Genomic DNA, 20,445 nt, shown 5'->3' with positions numbered 1-20,445 from the left:
CACTTTTGCGTTTGGCTGTGTGTATGTGTGTGTCGGGATGGATTTTTTTTTCGGTTCATTACTTTCCTTCTGCGTCGGTTTCCTTTTTAGCACAATTTTGAAAATTTCCCGCCCCGAGCAACGAGTGCCACATCACATTCTTAATTCATCATCCAGCCGCGCTCGGTGCAAGGTTTTTCTTTTCTGCACACTCCGATGGAATTGCTCGCTTTCGTTTCGTTTCGTTTGGTTTTTCTTCCTTCCTCTTCCGCTTTTCCCCGGGTTGAAAGGTTGGCGAGATTGGAACCGAGCAATTTCCATCAGTCAACATCGGTTGCGGTGGAAGGTTCGGTCGAGGGAATGATAACGCGAAAGGACTCCGACACAATGCTCGCCCGGTGCAAGTACAAAAACTCCCCCGGTAAGGAGATAGGAAAAACCACAGCCAAACTCACACTCACATACACAAACAGAATTACACGCACGTAGAGGTTGGTCGTGTTGAAAGCGCAGCATAAAAATTGAGATATATCAGCCAGCTCCAAACCGAACCGAGTTTCTTCCCTCCCAGCAACCAGAGTTTCCTTGAGCTGGAGGAAAATGTGGAACGCCAACAAAAAAAAAAGAAAAAAAACAAGACTCAAACCCCCAACCAGAAGCAGAAAACAGTTTGAGAAAGTTTGGGCATGGTAAGCGCACACGTCACCTGCTTCACGCACATCCATCGTTGTTCGGTTCGTCGCAGCGATTTTTTCTTTGTTTTTCCTGCTGTGTGTGTATGTGGTTGAGTTTTTTGTTATATGGCACTTTTTTTTCTACTTCACCTCAGCTTTCGTCTAATATTTTCTAAATAGCCTCATCTCGTGCCCCGGCAGGGAAAAAAAACGTTGTGCAGCACAAAGCCACAAGAAACCACAAGACGCCGGAAAATGAGAACCGAAGGAAAGCTTCGCCTCGGAGGTGTCTTTCGGAAGATTTTGTACGTCGCTTCCTTTCATATTAAGAGAAGGAGGGGAACGGGTGGGGGTAGTCAAGCAGGACGCCCGGAGGTGGTATAAATCATCCTTCCCTTTTATCTCCGGTCTCATTTCACGTTCTAGCCATCAAATTGTTCGCTCCGAAGGCCCAAGCCAAGGGCCTCCGATGGGGGCATCCCGATTGGTATGCGAGAGCAAGTGGTGAAAAATAGGTGTCCGTGTCGGATGAAAAACGCAACGAAGAAAGTTGTAGAGCGGTGGCTTTCTTTCACTCACATTCTTGCCTGTTTTCTATTTTGTTGTTCTGGCTTCGGTCCTCCACTTTCATCATCATCTCCATCGGCTGTCGATCAAGTCGGGGGTAGTGGTTTTTATTTTTGCCGCCCCAAGATAAGCGGATGCTTACACTTTTTCTCTTCCCATTTTGCGGGAGGGAGGTACACACAGGGGCAACGAAAGGGTACCGTGGCGTGTGGGGAACATTGTGCGCCGGTTGTTTTCTGGCACCACAGGTTTTCCTCCTGGGGCACGCGTCGGGGCAGATCAATACGAAGGGAAAACTGTGACGGAATGATGTATGCGAGTGCACGGCTGTGTGTGAACGGTGAACGTTCGCATCATCGTTTGGATTTCAGGTGAGCTGCAGCCAAACGGTTTCATCCGAACCGGTTTCCATTTCGACCGCCGGCGAAAGAAGCAGAAAGTTTTCATAACGATAGCATTTTCATAATACTTTTTTCGGGGATGGAAAACTTGATGAAAAACTCGGACGATTGCGAATCAACCGGGGCTCGATCTGAGAGGTTATCGTACGCTGGCTTTGCGAGTTGCAGGGTGAAAGTGCTTTTAATTTAAATAAACAATCAGGATCTGAATATTGAATGTTCGCGGTGGAATTTTAGAATAAATTGGAAAAATTTGCTGACGAAAATTGTTTCTATGGTGATGGAATGGAAAAAATTTCTTGCAGAAATAAATCTAGATTACGTTCGTACAGAACGTATGGCTTCGATGCAGGGGTCGACAACGATTCATTCTTTGAATATTTTTTTGGAACGGCAATTCCTTTCTTGAAACAAGATAATCTTTAAAATGAAACGAATTGAATGAAAGTTGTGAAGTATTAATCATATGATTATTTTGTGTAATGAATGAAAAAGATATTTTTAGGAAAAGGTATATTGTTTTTCGGGTCCAACCCGGAATTTCTGCAAAGAAGTCGTTTCAAAGCAAACATTGTACCACAAGCAGCACATTATAACATAAATTATATTAATACCAAATATTTATAGTTTGACAATCAATTACTTCCTTATTATTTTGAGAAATTTTACCAGTACAACTTACACAAATTGTGATTTTACATTTTCTGGTGGTGGAAATATTTTTCTATTGATTGTTATTGATAGATAGAACTATTTTTCTACTGTTTTCAATTATGGTTTTCATGAGTCAATCGATTATTATGATCGACAATGATCGATAAAATCATAACGACGATAAACGTTTGCCGACCCCTGGTTACATGCAGCTTCCTGAATTGTGAAACAAAACCACATCAATCTTCCTTCGGAGTAAAATTTCATCTATGTTTTTTTGCCCCTGCGGTACAATTGTGTCAGAAGAACAAACAACACATTTTCTTTGCTTAGAGCTTGGAGAAAAGCTTTGCTTTTTTTCCGCCATACTACGTGCACTCTGCAGCGCCTTGTAACAATCGTTCACAGCTTCATGAGCCACTGTCGAACGAATCTGTTTTCTTCCGAATCAGGACAAGAAAGACGGACGATGCTCGTTCGATGATGAAAATTTTTGAAAGACGCACCCTGCGCTCCGTGCGGACCAAACAAAAAGATTGCGAATGATATGAAGGTTTCGGTTGGCCCATTTCCCTGCCCTCCTTGAACGCCCTTCGAACGCAAACCAGGCAGGGAGCCGCAACGCACTCTCACCTCGTGGTTGGCCTAGTTCGGTAATGGTGATGTCAAAAAATTTCGAGCCCAGCCCGCACATTCTCTTTCTCGGGCGAACGCATCGCTAAGCCGAACGATGCGAGCGAAAGGCATCGGAATGGCAAATGAAAACCATTTTCCTGCAACGATACCGCACGTACCGGAAGTGGCCTCGGTACGTTACACGCAGGCGAAGACGTTTTTCCTTTTGCTGCAAATGCCACCGTTGTGGAAGGAAAAGCCTCCCACTCTGGGCTAACAATGCCCCGCTGCTGATGCTGCTGCGGTTGATTTTCCTGGTGGTGCACAAAAACAGACAAATGGGAAACGAAAGAAAAAGGAAAAACACAAAACACAGTTTGATGTATGTTCTCCGGCTTTGGTATATTGCTTTCCTTACGCAAAAGTCCACTTTCCACTGCATGCGTGAGAAGCGTCGTACCTAGGCGGGGCGGAACCCACCGAAGACGTCACACACACAAGGTGGAAGAAAGAAATTCGGAATCCACATTACAGTATTATGGATAAAAAGAAGAAACGAAAACATGTACCAAGAAAACCCCGATTCAATCTCAAACAAATGAAAAGAAAAAATAAATCAACCAGAAGAAATCACACAGATTGGGAAAACAATGAGTGAAGTGAAAAAAAACCCTGCTTTTTCGGAAAAAGTGGTTTAGAAATTCGATGAAAATTTGGTAGCAACTAGAAATAATCTGCCAACAAAAAAAAAAAGAACACGAAACTCATAAGTAGTGCAAATTTTTGGTCAGCAAAGACGAGTGTACTTTAGTACACAGATCAGCAAAATATCATCCGTATACAAACAAGTTGGCTTAGTTGGCGGGTGTAACCTAATAACAGGAAATGCAATGATAAAAGATCGTAAAAGTGGCCGAAAAAAGTACCGACCGTCACGGTTGTTTTATTGTCGCGGTGGAGCAACGCCCGAGCGGATCTCTCGCACGAAGCGACGACATTTCAACTGCTGTCCGGGAGTCCCGGGAAACCCGGCGCGAAGAAAACGGCGCGAAAGGATGTGCAATTTTATAGCGCATAAAACATAATCCATCCAACCATAAATGTACGGCCCGCTCGAAACCGAACCGGCGGGTTGGGGGAAAGGTCCAGCGGCGGACCAGCCAGTTTTTCGCTCGAGTACGAGAGTGGGTTCCAAGACCATTTTGGAGGCTTTCCCAAACCCAGGCCTCCAAAGTTTAACCCCGTGGGTTTGGTTTTAATGTGATGTTGAAAAGAATAAAACAAACCCTTCGAACAACCTTTTTAACGATGATTTGATTGACTCTCGAAACAAGATGGAGTACTTTAAACGGTGGTTCCGCAATTAGTTATGAACTCGTAAAAAAACCCGGGAAAGTTCTTGTGTGATCATAAAACAGACGCTTTAAAATGAATTTTCCTACACCGAATTGTAATCAAGGGAAAACATATGATTCATCGGAGCTCCCACAAGCGATGGGATAATACTGCTGCTAAACAACTTAAAACCTACAAAACGGAGGAGACAACAAATCTTGCGACAGTGTTTAGCACAACTTGGTGAAAGTTTTCCTAGCTCCCCTTTTTTTCGTTTCCTAGTAAAAAGGGAATATTTGTTTGTTTGTTTGTTTTGATTTGACGGGACCTGCCCGGCACCTAAACATGCACGGTACAGGTCCTTTTGATTTTTCGCTCATTTTGTTAAGTTTTGTTTTTGCTATATGATTTGGTTAGGTCTTACTTCAAAGGTACTTTTGTTGTTTTTTTCTCATTTTCATTTGCATTCTTCAATGTCCTGCCAAGCACATCGTGTTTGTAACTCTTTTTCCTCTTTCTAATGGCGATGTTTTGTTCCTAATGTCCTCCGATGCTAGCCATTGTTTTATCTCCCGATTTCCCAGCACTGTTTTGCTACTGAACGTCATTTTCTGCGCCAACGTTCTTGGCAGTTTTAGGTTTTGTATTAAAGATAGAGCCATTCACACACAGTTTTAATTACTTTCAAGTGTTACCTGAGGTTTTTCAACACATTTGCGTGATGTGTTATTGTTTTGGTTTTTGTGTGGCTGTTCTTGATTTCGACTTTTATCGACTTGCTTTCTCTATTTGTCCTACGCGTTTGCCTAAACCACATTTGATCTGCCCTGCAATCGTTTATGTTTTCGTGGTGTGTTTCCTTCCGTCCCGATTAAACGTTCGGTTTGACGAATGTTTTAATTTCATTTGTGTGTATGTGTGCGCGTGTGTGGATGTTGTTAGTGTAGTTATGCCTTAGAATTAGGATTTGTTTTCCTGATTTATCCATGTTTTTAACTTGTTCTACACGCATACGCCCACCGATGCTGACCACGGTCAACCCAATGGATTATGTATAATATATAGATATAATGCTAGTTTTGCAATAAACATGTGATGAAAACACAATACCATATTAGATCGCCATTTAAAATCCCTTCTTACGCTTACATATAAGACTTTTCTTGTGGTTTGCGGTAGTGTTTTAATGGAACGCCATACTTGGGTTTCGAATATAGTTTGTTGTGTTTTTTCAGTGTGTGTTTCATCCGGCTGTCCGAATAATTTCGGTAAAATGCTACAACGTGTATAGGTGGAGTTGGATTTTCCTCCTCCTCGATGAGTCCTCTTGATGCATTCTGCCTGGTTTTCTTATGTATTAACGTCTGATGTAGTTCTGAACGCCTGTGAATTTGATCTAAGATATATGCAATTCATATTTGTTTAGCAATACAATGAATAATCGCTTGGAACAAACAGTTGACCACCTGACTGGTTCAGGCCGTGATCTTCCGCTTGTTGCCTTTCTTTGCTGTCTTTTGTACAATATACTCAACCAATGGCTGGCCAAGGTTTATTTTTTTATGTTTGGTGTAGTTCTACCCTGTCCCATACGCCTTTTGAGAGGGTTTATTTAACGGTGTAACTCAATGCTGATGTCGGGTGTAATCATCACGTGGCTCGCCTTGCCGTAATTGTTCGCCTTCGTATTTCTCGTCCTGTGTTTTGCGTCTTGTTCATTTGTTTCGACCCTGCCTATTCGGAATCCGACTGCAAACGGAATCCTTTAGCTAATGTTTCACGAACTTTCAGGCTATGTCTTTCGCAACGGCTTGTTCGAACTCTCGTCAACTGTCCTTCACGGTGTCCAACCGTCCGAAGAGTCCGGCTACATTTCCAGTCAAAAGCGGCGGCCAAGGATTATGCACAAATGATTGATTTTTGGATTGCGCTACAAACACCTATCGGATGTCGTTGCCTTCACTTTTTCGATCCCGATCGCTCCTTGGGTTTCACGGAAAAACATCCCGTCCGTTTTCTGTGTCCCTTCAAGCGAATCGTTTGATGTTTTGCACTCCCGATCCACCCGGAAGCGGATCAAAATTGAGCCAATTTGTATCGTTCTGGTTTTTCTAATGACGATGGTTTTTTTTCCTTCCTTCCCTTTGTCGCACGTTACCCTCTTCATTATTGTAACAATCGATGGTTCCGCTTTCGGTTCTCTGCTGGCGAACGTTTCCCCTGGCCGAAACGAACTGACCGGTAGTGCGTACTCATTTTCAAACGAAAGAAATATCCCTCACCCTCAGAGTGGCTGCTCCCACCGCGTGGCGTGATTCGATACCGGAGGGTTTTCGGAATTTGCATCGGAACGGTTTTCCCCCACGGGAACGAAACGTGAGACTCCTCTTGAAAATTCCACCGACCGGTAGAGGGGTGGATGCAAATCGCATGCAGAATCGAATCGAAAATGCCGAATGTGAAAAATTGTGCACAATTGTGCCGCGATCTTTCGTACACTTGTGCCCGCAAGCTGGCGTTATTCATATCGGCAAATAATTTCCCTTTCAAACGCGTTGCACACAGCACGTGGCCAAGGGAAGACCCTCCTGTTCGGTTCCGTGGAATAATGCAAATTTTGCATCGAAAAATGGTGCCAAAATGGATGTGCATCCCTTCGGTTTGGAAATCGAAACCGTCCGTTGGACATGGGACGCGCAAGGAATAATTATAATTTATGCCTTTAATATGGTTACGCTAGCGAGCTCGGTGCAATGAGGATCTGTTTGATTATTTTCGAAAAGCAAAAAGCATTAACTCCCGTCCAGAGCCACGAACGGCCGCGTTGGAAATTAGAACGGATATGACGAGGGGCAAAAACTGGAAATAACGTTTGAAAAATAATCGGCAAAAATCGATCCCGGGACGGGCCAGGTCGTTCGGTTGCATTTAAAGCCCAGGGGTTCCGAGGGGATAACGGGCGGACGTAAACCGCAGCATCCTGGAAGGGCGAAAAAGTAAAATTTTTGGAAAAAAGACCATATGCATCGTTCCCGATCGCAGATGCAAAGCAGGGGTCCAATTTTTAATGGTTTTTCTTCTCATATTCAGTTTTGTCCCATGTGCTTTCTAGTACGATGTTCACTGTGTACAGTATTGAAAAATGTTGGAAGGGAATGCATAACGTTTTCAAAAAAGGTTTCCGTTGCAAATGCAACTTGGTTTCAAATGAGTCTTCCTACCAGCATTCATCATGGTTTTCGATAATGTATGCCCTAGTTATGCATTTTTTCTGATGCATTTTCAGACTCCCAATAAGAACCTTATTTTTTCAATCGAGGACTTGATTTTCAAAAAAAAAAAATTCATCATGAGCGATGTTCAATATCCAACAGGGAAAATGAAAAAAAAAAATCTTTTGAAGTCTCCCTTAAATCTGGACTACCTGCGTGAAAACATACTTCATAAACATACATTCTATCGCCCAGTGGGATACCATTTTCCGGTCTGCACTCAACTGCCTACCTCACATCGGTTGCTGATTGATGGAAACAACTTCGTGCCCTCCGTTAACACATGGCCACGGCTTGATTTTTCCGGTGGCGGTCAAAGAAAAACAATATTCTCCATTTTTTTTTCATTGTCACCACCCGATGATGGTGGTATTTTCCTCGCCTCATTTTAATGATGCCCAGATAGCCCAGTTCGTTGGTTGTTTTTCCCGCTTTTTTCCTCACCCTTCGGTGCCTTTCCGGTGCGATAAAAATGGCCACATGTGTCGCGTTGGACGTGTGCGCGCGCTCGTCGATTTTCGTGCTCGGGTTCCACATGCTTTTTTTCCAACTCATTGGCTTCATTACGATTATTAAATCATCCGTCGAACTTTGGTAGTTGAGTGTCCGGCTCGGATCGAATTTGATAAATAAATTTTTCGAGCCCAAAAAGAGGAGAACAAAACCCCAACCGAGTCATTATGGCTATCGGGGAGAATATGCTGCTCGGGATGTATGTACTTGCGGAATAAAACAAAAACTAACACCATAAACCGATCGCCGAGGAAAACTACTTCGGCGTTCACGTACGGAACCAACGATGGCGCGCTTTAGTTATGCCCGAACACTCTCGATTTGCCGATGACCAATAAAAATTGAAGTGGAAATAACAAATAAAAGCGAAGGATAAAGGCCCGCGCGTCCTGCCGCGTCGCTGGTCGATTCCCAAATTTCCACGGACAAAATATTCTCTCCCCCCCCCCCTCCCCTCCCACCACCAGCACGCACCGATTCGGAGGCGTAAAATAATATATATAACCTCCCCGAAATAATGGGTTACGTTCGTGGCGATCATCATCATGCGTTTGTCTGCGTGCGGCCAGTAAGTATGTGTGCTGTATGTGTGCACGGTCATTAAGTGCACATACATAAATTTAATCAAATTTATATGATTCGCCGCCGTGGCTTCGGTGGCGGGGTTTTTGTTTGAAGCCCGGTTTGGGTTTTATTTTTCGACCGTTATTGCTTCGGAAATGGATTGGCCGAGTTTACAAAACTGGAGCCGGGAAGGAAGTTTTGTGGTGTCTGAAGGAGGGGGCCAAGGATGAAAAGGATGGACACTAGAAGACGGGGATTTACGATTCTGGTGTCTCCTAGGGACGCAAACAGGACGCTCCTAGGCGAACGCCAGGAAACAGGCCACAACAATAGTAATGGCTAATGTTTTTTCCTCAAAGTGTTCGGCACAGGGGTTTCGGCCATTTTATTTTAGGTTTTTTTCACCTCCCCCCTCCCACATCGAAACATTAGCGGCGCAGCGGTGTAGGAGGGTCGGCCCCGGGGATGGTAAAACTTGTGCCTCGATAATGAGTTTGAGATAGCATAATGAACGCTTTACGCGATCCGAATGACGTTGGGCCGACATTTTTTCCCAAAACGGAATGGAAGAAAAAACCAAACTGGATGAGACAAAAAATAAAATCGATAAATAATTTATTTCCTGCTGAACTGGAGGAGGCCACCAGTATGGGTTATCGGACCGTGCCGTTTTATACTTTGATAAGACGTGTTTGTTTATATGTCGCCGTACGGGGCTTCTCTTGCCTTTTGGAAGGCGTCCTTCAAACTATTGATGATGGAAATCGACGAAAAAGTGTCAATAAATATCCAAACTCCACATATGGCCGCACAACCTGGTGCCTGGTGGCGGCCGGAAAAGATGGCTGCCTGGTGTGGTTGGCTTTTATCAGGAAACAAACGAGGAACTAGAAAATCCCCTACAAAAAGTTAAACCGAAGGAAGAAGAAAAACACGAAGCATATTTTGAGCCCGGTGCCTATCAAACTTTGGCACTTATCGCCCGCCGGGACAGAGCTGGCGGCGACCTGCTGGCGTCGGGCTTTCGGGCGAACGAGAATTTGGAGCACCATTCCGGGTGACGCATTCGCGTTTGTTATTTACACATTTTTGTACCGTATAAATTTTATCGCTTTTCATAACTGGCGCCCCGAAAACTACTCACAAACTGGTGGAAAAAGCAAATTCATAAAGCACGATCTAAAAGTCCGATGCGATATGCTTTTTGATTACCGGCTAGTTCTCGGCTACATGGAGTCCATTAAATTTGTGCCGGAAAATGACCGCTCCCCGCAGTCGAGGGCCGAGGGCCGAGTGGATTTGAAAGTTCGTCCTCGATAGCGAGGGATTTTTCACGACGAAAATCGCCCCCAACGAACAAGAAGAAGCTGCTAATAATCGCTTCATTTCAATGCAAAATACCAGACCGTCAGGACGAGCGTGAATCTGGGGCGTAAAATGCCAAACACTGCAAGCGTGGGTTGTTCGTGGGGAAATGCCATACCGAAAAATCGAGAAGAAAACCCAAGTCCCACACTACGCGTATTCGTCCGCTTCGCAAATGCACGCTTTGTTTGGCTTGAAGCTTTTCTAGCTGCTTGGTTTTTCCGGCGCCTCCGCTAGTTTGGTTTGGAGCGACGGTTTTCCCAAGCGTGGAGAAAGACAGACTGACGACACATACAAACGTACACACACGTACACGGAATGGAAGGAAACCGTCCCGGCCCACCATCGTCGTACGTTCGTGTTGCGTTTTTCCTTACGGCGCCGGCGGAGGAAAAACCCGTTAAAGCTCGTAAAGCGAAGCGATTATCTGCCGTTACAAATGATTTAATTAAATCAAGTATGCAAAACAGATTCGTCCCATCATAATCGGAAGGGGGTCCGCGTTCGGGGTGTGTAGGGCACGGGGGGAGGAGGGGAAGATCGGGGAGAAACTACACGCAACTACGAGGCAACCGGCCTGGGCGGAGTGCGGTGCCGCTTAAGTGGAGCCGTTTCGGAGCCATCAACGTGTTACGCTTGCGATTCGCAAAGATTGCTCGGAAGGCGACGTGCTTCGAGCAGAGCGCAGCCCGTAACGGGGTGTCATCTTGTCGAACAGTCATGATTGGCGCTATCAGTGGCGAGCATATCGCCATCATCATTACCGGGACAAAAGGGCTTCATCAACACCCCATCGCCTCGAGGGGGTTCACATTTGTCTTGTGGGCGCGTGGTCTTCGACACAGGGACGTTCTTCCACAAACGGGACGAAGATTTTCGTGGCTTTGTTTTGGGAAAATTTGTTATCCCGAAGACAAAAACCAACACACAACACAATATGTATATGTAACTCTTGCCAAGCGAGCAGTGTTATTTGACATTTATCAAAGACTCTTCGGATAAATTGGAGCTTGTTTAAAATCGCTCTTCTTTTCTCAATTTAACCAAACACAACAGTTTTGTTTTGGACTAAGCAACCAGCGGTTAATGCTGTGAAATAGTTCGCCGCTGGTAAGTTTGAACTGATAATTTTAAACCAAAATGTTGAAGGCAAATATTGCGAGGAAAAGTTACATTAATCGGGAAAAAGATGAAAAAAGGAATATGAAGCCAATTTTGTCCTAAACTATTTTAGCTAAGCTGCGTAAGATGGTATTCTGCAAACCCACAATTTTGATTTGAAAGTAAATAAACATTTTGACAAGTTATACTAATTTTAGTCTCTCGTTTGACTCGAATTTTGCTCGAATCGCAACAGAGAATCAGCGTCGAACCATCGATTGCACAATTATTACCTTGATAAACCCTTCCCTTCTATAATCCTTCTTCATTGTTGACTTTTTCATATCAGTTGTTTCTTCTCAGAGTTACGCGTTGCTATTCAATCAGGCGCCAGATTTCGATTGATGATGTAGTTCTATTTCACGTCCTCTTTGTCGTCGTTGATTTTCGGGAGATTTTATACCTCGAGGAGCATTTTGCGGTCAAAATTTGAAATTAGATTATTAACGTTCAATGTTTGTTTGCTTTTGATTTGACTTCTAATGCTGATCCTGTAGCTAAAAGCGTGTACTGGTTTTCTTGCCTCGATGTTTTGAGTGTTCCACTCAACACATGCATTCAAGTTAGAACTTATACCGTTTGCAATATGATAATTATAATAATAATGTGATTCGGCTTTTTGCATTTACTCAAACCGTTACCCCGTTCGTACGCTACGTAGCTCTTATAGACATAATGGTTTTGCTTTTATTGGTAATTGTTATTATCATTGTTTGTTTGCACTTGCGTTCACTTTGCCCTATCCGATGTGGATCCTGCTCCCCGAAAGCCCTCGTGGTCAATTAATTACAACACTTCATATATCACCCGAAATTATATAATACAAATATATGAAATATCCATAATTAATCTTATAATCAAACAACGATTCGAACACCCTCATTTCGCCAGCTTTCCTTCCACAGTACGTTACTGTCTTGCCATGGGTTTTCCGATCCTTCTGCGGTTCCTTCTCCGTTTAAACGTTGCTCTTATTCGCGGCTTATTGAAAACGTTATCAGCAATTGCTAAAAAAGGCACACAGCATTATACAGTTCCATTGTTGTTTCAGTTTTTTTGTTTTTCAATGTTTTATAGCAACTGCCGAAAACGGTATTATCAGTTTATCAGTTTTGCGCTCAATTCCTTCGACCGTTTCCGTTAAGATGTTCGACTCGAAATGTGTATATTCCCATTCTCACTCTCCGTTCCTTTTCTTCGGCGAAAAACTATAAAATAAATTAAATTAAAAAAATACTAACCCAGAACAGAAGTCTTTTCCCTCGCAGCTCTTCTCCTTATCTTCTTATTCCAGTGGACACCGTGCGTGCCTAATCGCTTTGCGAATATTCCGTACTCGATCTTACTGTCTCCTGTCCTGCCACTGTTCTGTCAAGAGCTGAGTGGAAAGAAAGAAATCTTCCTTTGTTGGTTCATTTTATCTACCTAGCTTTACTAGTGGTTTCCATGCACATAGATGTCTCGGAAGGAATTAACGGTTCAAAGTTGGTTTCTCATTTTACAACATGTTTTGTGTATCAACAACAAAAAGTATCATTGTACAAGAATATTTGAAACAGGTATTATTAGGTTTGAGTAAAAGAAAACTGTTTTGTCTCATTCAGCTGCGTCCGTTCTATTTCAAAATGCACACGTCAACCAACATTTCCTTTCACTGGACACCGAACGGAAAAATGGCTACGTAAGTAAGCATGGAAATTATTTACATCGAGTTTAATTCTAAGGATACTGTACCTACGTCATCAAAGTTCAACGGTTGTTGACCATTTGTAACAGGATCCACGCACTTTGTTCGCGCTTTAGAAACGGGTCTGTCTACTACAGGAGCGGAGCTTCAAATAGCAGATACGCAGGGCGGGAGGAAAAATTCACATGAGCTTCATTTTGGTAACTTTCACATTCACGGAACTGGTAAAAGGCCCTGGCAAAGGGCGGCCTTCGGTTTTACCTTCACAATTACACTACTGAGTTACATGCTTTAGGTTGTAGAAGATTTCTTTTTTTTTTTTAGTTTACTGATCTAAGGGTCCTTTGGTTTTCGTTTTGACTAGCGGGTTTTGTTTAACGTTGTTAAACCCTACCATATTTACGTACAGAAGGAGGAAGTGTGCAAACTTGAGTTTGCTCTTTCGGCTTTCAACGTTTCAAATTAATACCGTCTAATGTTATTCTCACGAATGATCTACGTAAAGTTCACCACATTAAAATAAGGAGCTCTTGTACTCTTACAGGATCTACAGTGTTTACTGGTTTTGGTAACTTTCGGTGTGCTTATCAGCTTAAGGTAGCGGCAATCTGTCCGTTTCCCTGAATATGGTAACGCGCAGCATTCTTTGGTGATTACTGCAGAGTCGCTAGAGCTGAATAATTGTGCTCCAACATACGCACAAATTCGAGCACAACTTCTTTTCACCATCTTGTACCATCGAATACCCTGAGTGAATTGTGATGTTGGTTATGTTATCTACTTTACGCCCAACTATTCCCATGAAAACTCCCAGTTTTCGGTTAGTTGTTAGCCCGCCTCTTTTAGTTTATGTTTGATTTTCATCCCTACAACCCGACTCATAATCATTCATGCTCTACTAGTCTAATTCTACAAACTTGGAATATTTTACTTGCAAAAACTCAGTTAAAAAGACTCAAAACCATCTAGTTGCATTTTCTTATTGCTACAGAAATGGCAAACGATCTTTAAACAGCGTCCAAAAGGAATCGTAAAACGATAAATTATGCTTGCATTTTCTACCATTTCGCTGGCCTTTATCAACTTTATCGCCAACCTTTTTACCTTTTACCTCCACGGCAAGGAAGGATTTTCCTCGATCTGTTTTTCTTCCTAGAAAAAATCTATCATACCCGAAGAAATACAACATGTACCTATGTGTGTGTATGTGTTTTTTGTTCATTGTTTCAGTTTTACTCATAATAGGAACTTTGTTAGAACATCACGAAGATTTTTGCTTCTCCTCTTCATACTGTTGAATATATTCCCGTACACGCAAGCATACTTCTAGGGTTTCAGCATTGGTGCTACCACGCTTACGGCCTCATGCTACGCTAAAATTTTTGATTAGGTTTTGTTTTCTTATTACTTGATCCACTACAGCCACACTTACATAAACGATCATTTGGTTTTTTTGCACACTTTCACCATACTTGTTTACCTTTCCTGGTTTTGTCCACTCTCTTTCTTTCGCCTTCCCTTAGCTCTTCCGTTTATTTCTCTGTTTTGGTATTGTATTGTTCGTCTTGCTGTGTATTTGCTCAACTATATTTTGTTGAATATTATCCATTTTATCATGAACCATTTCATCTATTGCATTTCTTTTTTCAAACGATTTTTCGCTGTCTAGCGGTTATGTTATGTAGCAATGAAACCAGTTGGAAATAGTTGAAACAGAACAATTAAAGTAATTTTTACAACCAAAATATACCTAACATTTACCGAATGGGTGCTATCTTTTCTCTCTGTTCATTCAGTTTATCCTTGTTTTTGTATCAGTCTTTCCGTTAGATCCAAGAAACAGAGCAAATCTTAGAAAACGGTAAATTGCATTTACTGTGAGTAGGTGTTTGCACGTTGAGTTTGACTAGGTTTTATGACTGTAAAGAAAGTGTGGCTCAGAAGTAACTTAGGAGAAAATTGACCATTACTTTCGTTCGTTTGCGGCATAACTGGAAGAGCACGAGAGGACATCTTTCCCTACTTTCCACTTATCGCGCTGTGTGTGAATTTCTCTACGTGTGCTGGCGTGTTTTACTCTTATAAAATATAAAATAGAGGTAGCATTGACTGCCTGCCCGCTTCTAAAAATGGGCAGCTATCAGCGGAGGATTTCGCTATGACATAGTGGTCTTATACTCTAGATAGATGGTTTTACATTCACTAGCATTGAATTATCTCATACATTTTTTTTCACGATAGCTTATGTTTGGTTTGGTTTACTCTGGTTTTATTTTATTTGTTTAAATTTGTTGAAGGATAAGTTTTACGTACGTATTTGCGGATTTTCCTTGCGATAAATTTTTGATTTCATCTTCTTACGGATCTTCCCCACTTGTTTGTGCACCTTCTAGAGGTGAACCACCTTCCCATGACTAGAGTGGGTGCGTGTGGGGTTGAGGTAGCTCAGAGCTACCCGCTCCGCTGGTCAGCGCACCTAGGCGGGACTCAGGTTGAACGATATTGTCATCGGTGTGTGAATGCGCTCCTTGACGGGCAAGAAAACAACGGCTGGTACAAACCTGTGATCGGGGCCACCTGGCTCCTTGTCGCTGTCGGCATCCTTGGGAGAGCGACCACCGGCACACTCCTCGATGAGGAAGGACTGCATCATCAGCGGTCCCGAGCGAGGTTGCTGCGGTAGTGCGTAGACCGCTGGACGCTGCGTGAGGTTGGCCAGCTCAGACAGCATGGCGGTCGGTTCGCTCCGCGGTGATGTTGGCTTCGGAGAGGAAGCCGTGGAGTGGTCGGCTGGTCGGCTAGCAGCATTGGGTGGCTGCGGTGATCCTTCCGGCTCCTCGTAACCGGAGCTACTGGGGCGAGCAACGGGACTATGCGTCGACTGAGGTCGCTGAAGCAAATGGAGCGCATCGTGCGAGAGCGATGGAACCGGCGTTGAGGCTGGCGTGGATGACGGTGTCTCGGAGGAGGTTCCGGCCGGCATAAGCTGGTTGGCGGGTTGGTCTTTCGCCAGGGAAACGGCCGACTCAGATTTAAGCAGCGGAGGAAAGCCACCAACCGCCCCTAGGACCGACGCTTGCACATCTTCCTGTTGTAGTTGCTGCTGTTGCTGCTGCTGCTGCTGCTGCTGAAGAAGTTGCTGCTGAACGATGGTCAGACTGGAGTGGGATCTCTCGTGGATGAACAGCAGCGGCAGGAGAGGGGTCGCGAAAGAGCAATACGAGCACTGGTACCCTTTGAGACCACCCATCGGTGAGGTGGGCTGCTCCGGGCCGAAAAGACCAGCTCCCTTCGGTAGGAACTTCGCCGCCTCGGCAGGACTAAGTCCGGCGGGGAACGGTGACTTGGGGCCATACTTTGCTCCCCCTTCGTTCAACCCGTTTGGCACCTTGAGCGAGGGACTGTTGGATTTACTGCGCCCACCTCCACCACCCAGCGCGGGACCTCCGTTCCCGTTGGTTCCAAGCTTCTGCTCGAGATCCTTCAGCTTTTCGATGCCCATCTTTCCGTGATCGCTTAGCAGGTGCGCTCGAAGCCACTTGGCACTCCGGAACCGTCGGCTGCACAGTGGGCACACTTCGGTGAAGTGCGAGTAGTATCGGTTGCTGAGATCGCTGATTTCACCCGGTTTTAGGAGGGCCGAGCCACCGGAGTCACCGGTCATCATCGAAAAGACTCCTGCTCCGGGAGCTCCTTCACTGTTTTCATTAACTCCCGGATCGCTACCAATAGAACCAACTGCTCCAGAGCTACCACCTCCACCACTTCCACCACCACCACCTCCAGAACCATTCTGACGAGCTTGGGGCAGTGGAGCGCCCTCTTCGACTATGCCGTGCGTGTTATGTTTGTGTACCCGAAGGAAGTACTTGCTGCAGAGTTCCTTGTTGCAGATGTTACACACCACTCCACCGATCTGAGCTCCGTTCTCTATCTCGATGCCATGCATACGCTGCATGTGTGTCTTCATGAAATACTTGTTACACAGCTCCTTGTTGCAGATCTCGCAATAGCTGCTCGTCGGTGTCATCGAGAAGGTCGGCTTACGGTCGCCTCCATAAGCTCCCGGGCCAGCTGGTGGCATCGGAATCGGACCGGGCTGTGTGGGACGTTCCGGTGTGACGAACCCCTCGCGCTTCGGGCTCGGCATGGATCCCGGTAGTCCACTGCCACCGTGCACCTCCACCAGATGCTGCTTCAGCATGTAAACGTTCGAGAACTCCTTGTCGCAGTGCTTGCACACCTCGACCGACGAGTCCAGGTGTGCAGCGGTCTCACCGTTTTTCTGGCCGTGCCCGTTGTTGTTGTCCATACCGAGCGGTCCGTGTTCCTGGAGCATATGCGCATGGAGGAGGTACTGATTCGGTAGCTCTTTACCACAAATTCCGCAGCCCATCTTCCGGTGGTGATGTTGCTGTTGCTGCTGCATGCTGTTCAGGTCATTCAACTGCATGATCATCGATTGGAGCTTCTGCAGGTCAACGCTAATCGCCTCGGCATCTTCATCACTTCCCGCATCCCTGGCACCCTGGCGATCTTCAGCACTATCGACACCGTTTCCACCATCCGACTGTTGCGCTTGCTCATCGGAATCGGCTCCGGAATCGATCGCACCACCATCACCATTCATCTGCCGATCGCGGCCACTCTTCACCGAAACCTCCTGCTTGATCTCCACCGTCGAGCCCTTGGCAGCGTCGATCGATCCGGCAGCATTCTCAACTCCTGCCAGCTCACCCGCCGCCGCTAGGAACTTCTTCAGTGACGACGGTGAGGACGCCTGGAGTGCCATCTGCGCGCTCATCAGATCGGCGGCAGCCGTTCCGCCCATAATAAGGTTCAGCGGAGCCGTCTGCATGAACGGCGCTGCCCAAGGGTGATGACCACGCTCGTCCTTTAGCTCGTCCGGGGTCGGCAGGATACCGTGCCGTTTGAGCCGATGCGTCCTCAGGAAGTACTTGTTGCAGTACTCCTTGCAGCAAATCTCACAGAACGCCTCCGGATTAATCACCCCGAGGCGCTTCAGCTTGTCGGCGGAAAAGTTGGCCTCACGGGCCGCCTGCATCGAGTGGGGAGACAGCTTGCGTGGCTGTGGAGTGAACGTAGCGTCTTCCTGCTCGACCGTGTAGTCCTCCCGGAAACCATCGGGAACCTGAAGCGGAGGTAGCTCGGTTTCGCTCGACTCCGGTTTCAGGTCCTGATGCTGCTGCATCTGCTGCTGGTACTGCTGGTGCTGCTGGGCGAGATGTTGCTGCAGCTGCTGTTGCAGTTGCTGCTGCTGCTGTTGGAGCTGCTGCTGATGATGTTGCTGGAGCTGCTGCTGGAGCTGATGGTTAGTGCTGCTTCCTCCGGAGAGTTCGTGCGCCTTGCTGCGGTGTTTACGCATAGCGCTTAGGCTGCTGAATTTCTTGAAGCAGATATCGCAAAACACCGTCGGCTGGATGTGGTTTGTCGGGGCGACCTTTGGCGATTGTGTCGTGCGCATCGACGTTGTACCCTGCTGGGAGGATGGTTTCGACTGTCCACCCAGCGGCCCTTGCTGTTGGCCAGATGTACCGGATGCTGGTTGCTGCTGTTGATGGTGAGATGGCAACATTAGCTGCTGGCTGGGGTCCGCTACGTTTGCCGAATGCTGCTGACCGAGTCCTGGCCCGGTGGACAGCTTCTCCAGCTGCTCGGAAGCGTTGAGTTGTTGCTGCTGCTGTTGCTGTTGCTGCTGTTGCATTTGAAACACCTGCGACAGCTGATGGATCGAGTTGAAAGGGTTGCCCATAGCAGACAGAGCCGAAGCGGAAGAGGCTCCAGTGTCTGAGCTTCCACCGTTGTTGGACGAGGATGCCGCCGGCTCGTAGATGCCATGTTTGTTCGCCTTGTGCGTCTTGAGGAAGTACTTGTTGCAGAACTCCTTGTTGCACAGGTCACAATATGCTTCCGGGTTAAAGATACGCAACGGAGGTACACCGGTCCGGTTGCTTCCATCCGTCGGGCCACCAAATCCCGATGATACGCTCGGTACGCCCAATAGTTGCGGTAGTTGGGGCAAATATCCGCTGGCAGACAACGCCGCGGCGGCTTCCGGTGGAAATGGGAAGGAAAGGCCCGCGATCGATATCCAATCCTCAGGCTTTGGCATCCCGGTACTGCTACGTATCTCGCCATCCCATTCCGGATCCATGAACAGCTCCTTCTTCATGGTGATCTTTGGGTGCGAATGTCCCGACGACTCATTCATCATCGACGCTTGTTCCTCTCGCTGTTGAACTGGCTGCTGTTGCTCGTCCCCGTTGGATGACTTCATACCTGCCTCGGCTTCCTCTCGATCATCTCGCCGTTGCCGCACTCCCACCTCACCGTCCTCGGAGGTTCCCTTACCGTTCTGTTTGCCACAGTTTTCGGGCGTCCGCTCTCGGTTCTCGTCATCCTTGCCTTCCGACCGGGAGCGTGCCTCATCGTCGGGCTCATTCTGCTCGTCACGACTGCCCGGTTCCGCACCCTCCGACCCCGACCGGGACCCACCGAACGCTATCAGGCTGTTCAGCTTGGAGGTGAGAAAATTCTCCGGGTTCCCGAGCGGCAGAAACCCGTCGGAGTGCTGCTGCAGTTGCAGGTGCTTCTGCTGTAATTGACTCAGGTTCGAGAGGAATATCTTCTGAAAGTTGTTCTGCTGCTCCTCCAGCAGCAGTGCGGCCGCCGCAGCAGCCGCCACGGACGTGCCCTCGGGCTCGTTGTCCGTCTCCATCGCCGGACTAGCCGGATTCGAGGCCCGGCTGCCCTCGGGTTGCTCGCTGGCATCCTCGTCGGCTTCGGCGTCGCAGTCGGTAGTGGTCTCCCCGGCACCTCCGGGCGGTGCCTCTGGGATTGCCGTTCCGTTGGCAGAAAATCGACTCGGCATCGACTGCTTGCGACGCTTTTTCGATAGGTCCGGCAGCGAGTCGGAGCTGTGATGTGAGCCGGTCGTGAGCGTACTGCTTTGCGTCGTGGCCGCATTCAGGAAGGACGACGATAGAGTTCGCTTGGAAGCCTTCAGCGTGGAGCCGTGGGAACTGTTGGTCTGGGACGAGTTTGAGGCGTCGCTGAGGGCGGCTTCCTCGCCGCTAAGATCTGGCGGTGGTGTCGCGTAGACTGAGGCAGCCATTTCAGTCACTGGAGAGAAGAAACAATATGATAAAATTATTGTAGCAAAATATTTAAAAAGTCAAAATAAATTTAAGGTCCCATGAAAACAGTGTTGTTCAAAAACCGGGGTCATTCCTATGACAACAGCTTTTGTAGAAATGATTTTAATGCAATTAAAAGTAGCTAGGCGATTTCTTTGGTTTACAAAAATATTATTACATGAGGAAATACTTGAGAAGGTTAAATAATTGCAGTTAATTGAAACGATTCATGTGAAAATGTAAGTTAAAATTCGGTTGTATTAATGAGAATTTTTGAAGTATGTACTGAATTGCAAACTATTTTAAAAAGTACACGAATTCAAAACAAATTCACGGTCAATCGGAAGGACTTGGGATTCTCAAAGGTTCCCTTTTTCCCTTTGTTTTCAATATTTGTTCCGTGCCTTCTCCGACGTTTCTTCGTTACGTTTTCTTTTATTGGCCATTAAAAAGCTCATTTTATTTGAAATTATACAAATTTAGACCAGTTTCGTGACTGAA

The 20,445-nt window shown here is 46.1% G+C and overlaps 1 protein-coding gene across 1 annotated transcript; it reads right to left on the bottom strand.

Moving 5' to 3' along the window:
- Positions 1 to 15,263: 15,263 nt before the first annotated feature.
- On the bottom strand, positions 15,264 to 19,922 carry LOC131288325 (uncharacterized). The gene is made up of 2 exons (XM_058317448.1): positions 16,507 to 19,922; positions 15,264 to 16,422 (listed from the first exon to the last, which is right to left on the bottom strand). Exons 1-2 carry the CDS (start codon positions 19,920 to 19,922, stop codon positions 15,264 to 15,266), a joined length of 4,575 nt encoding a protein of 1,524 aa, XP_058173431.1.
- Between the last annotated feature and the right edge of the window lie 523 nt (positions 19,923 to 20,445).

The sequence above is a fragment of the Anopheles ziemanni genome, chromosome 3 (genome assembly GCF_943734765.1).
Source record: "Anopheles ziemanni chromosome 3, idAnoZiCoDA_A2_x.2, whole genome shotgun sequence".
In the NCBI taxonomy this organism is placed as follows: domain Eukaryota; kingdom Metazoa; phylum Arthropoda; class Insecta; order Diptera; family Culicidae; genus Anopheles; species Anopheles ziemanni.
This window is presented reverse-complemented; position numbering and strand designations above follow the sequence as displayed.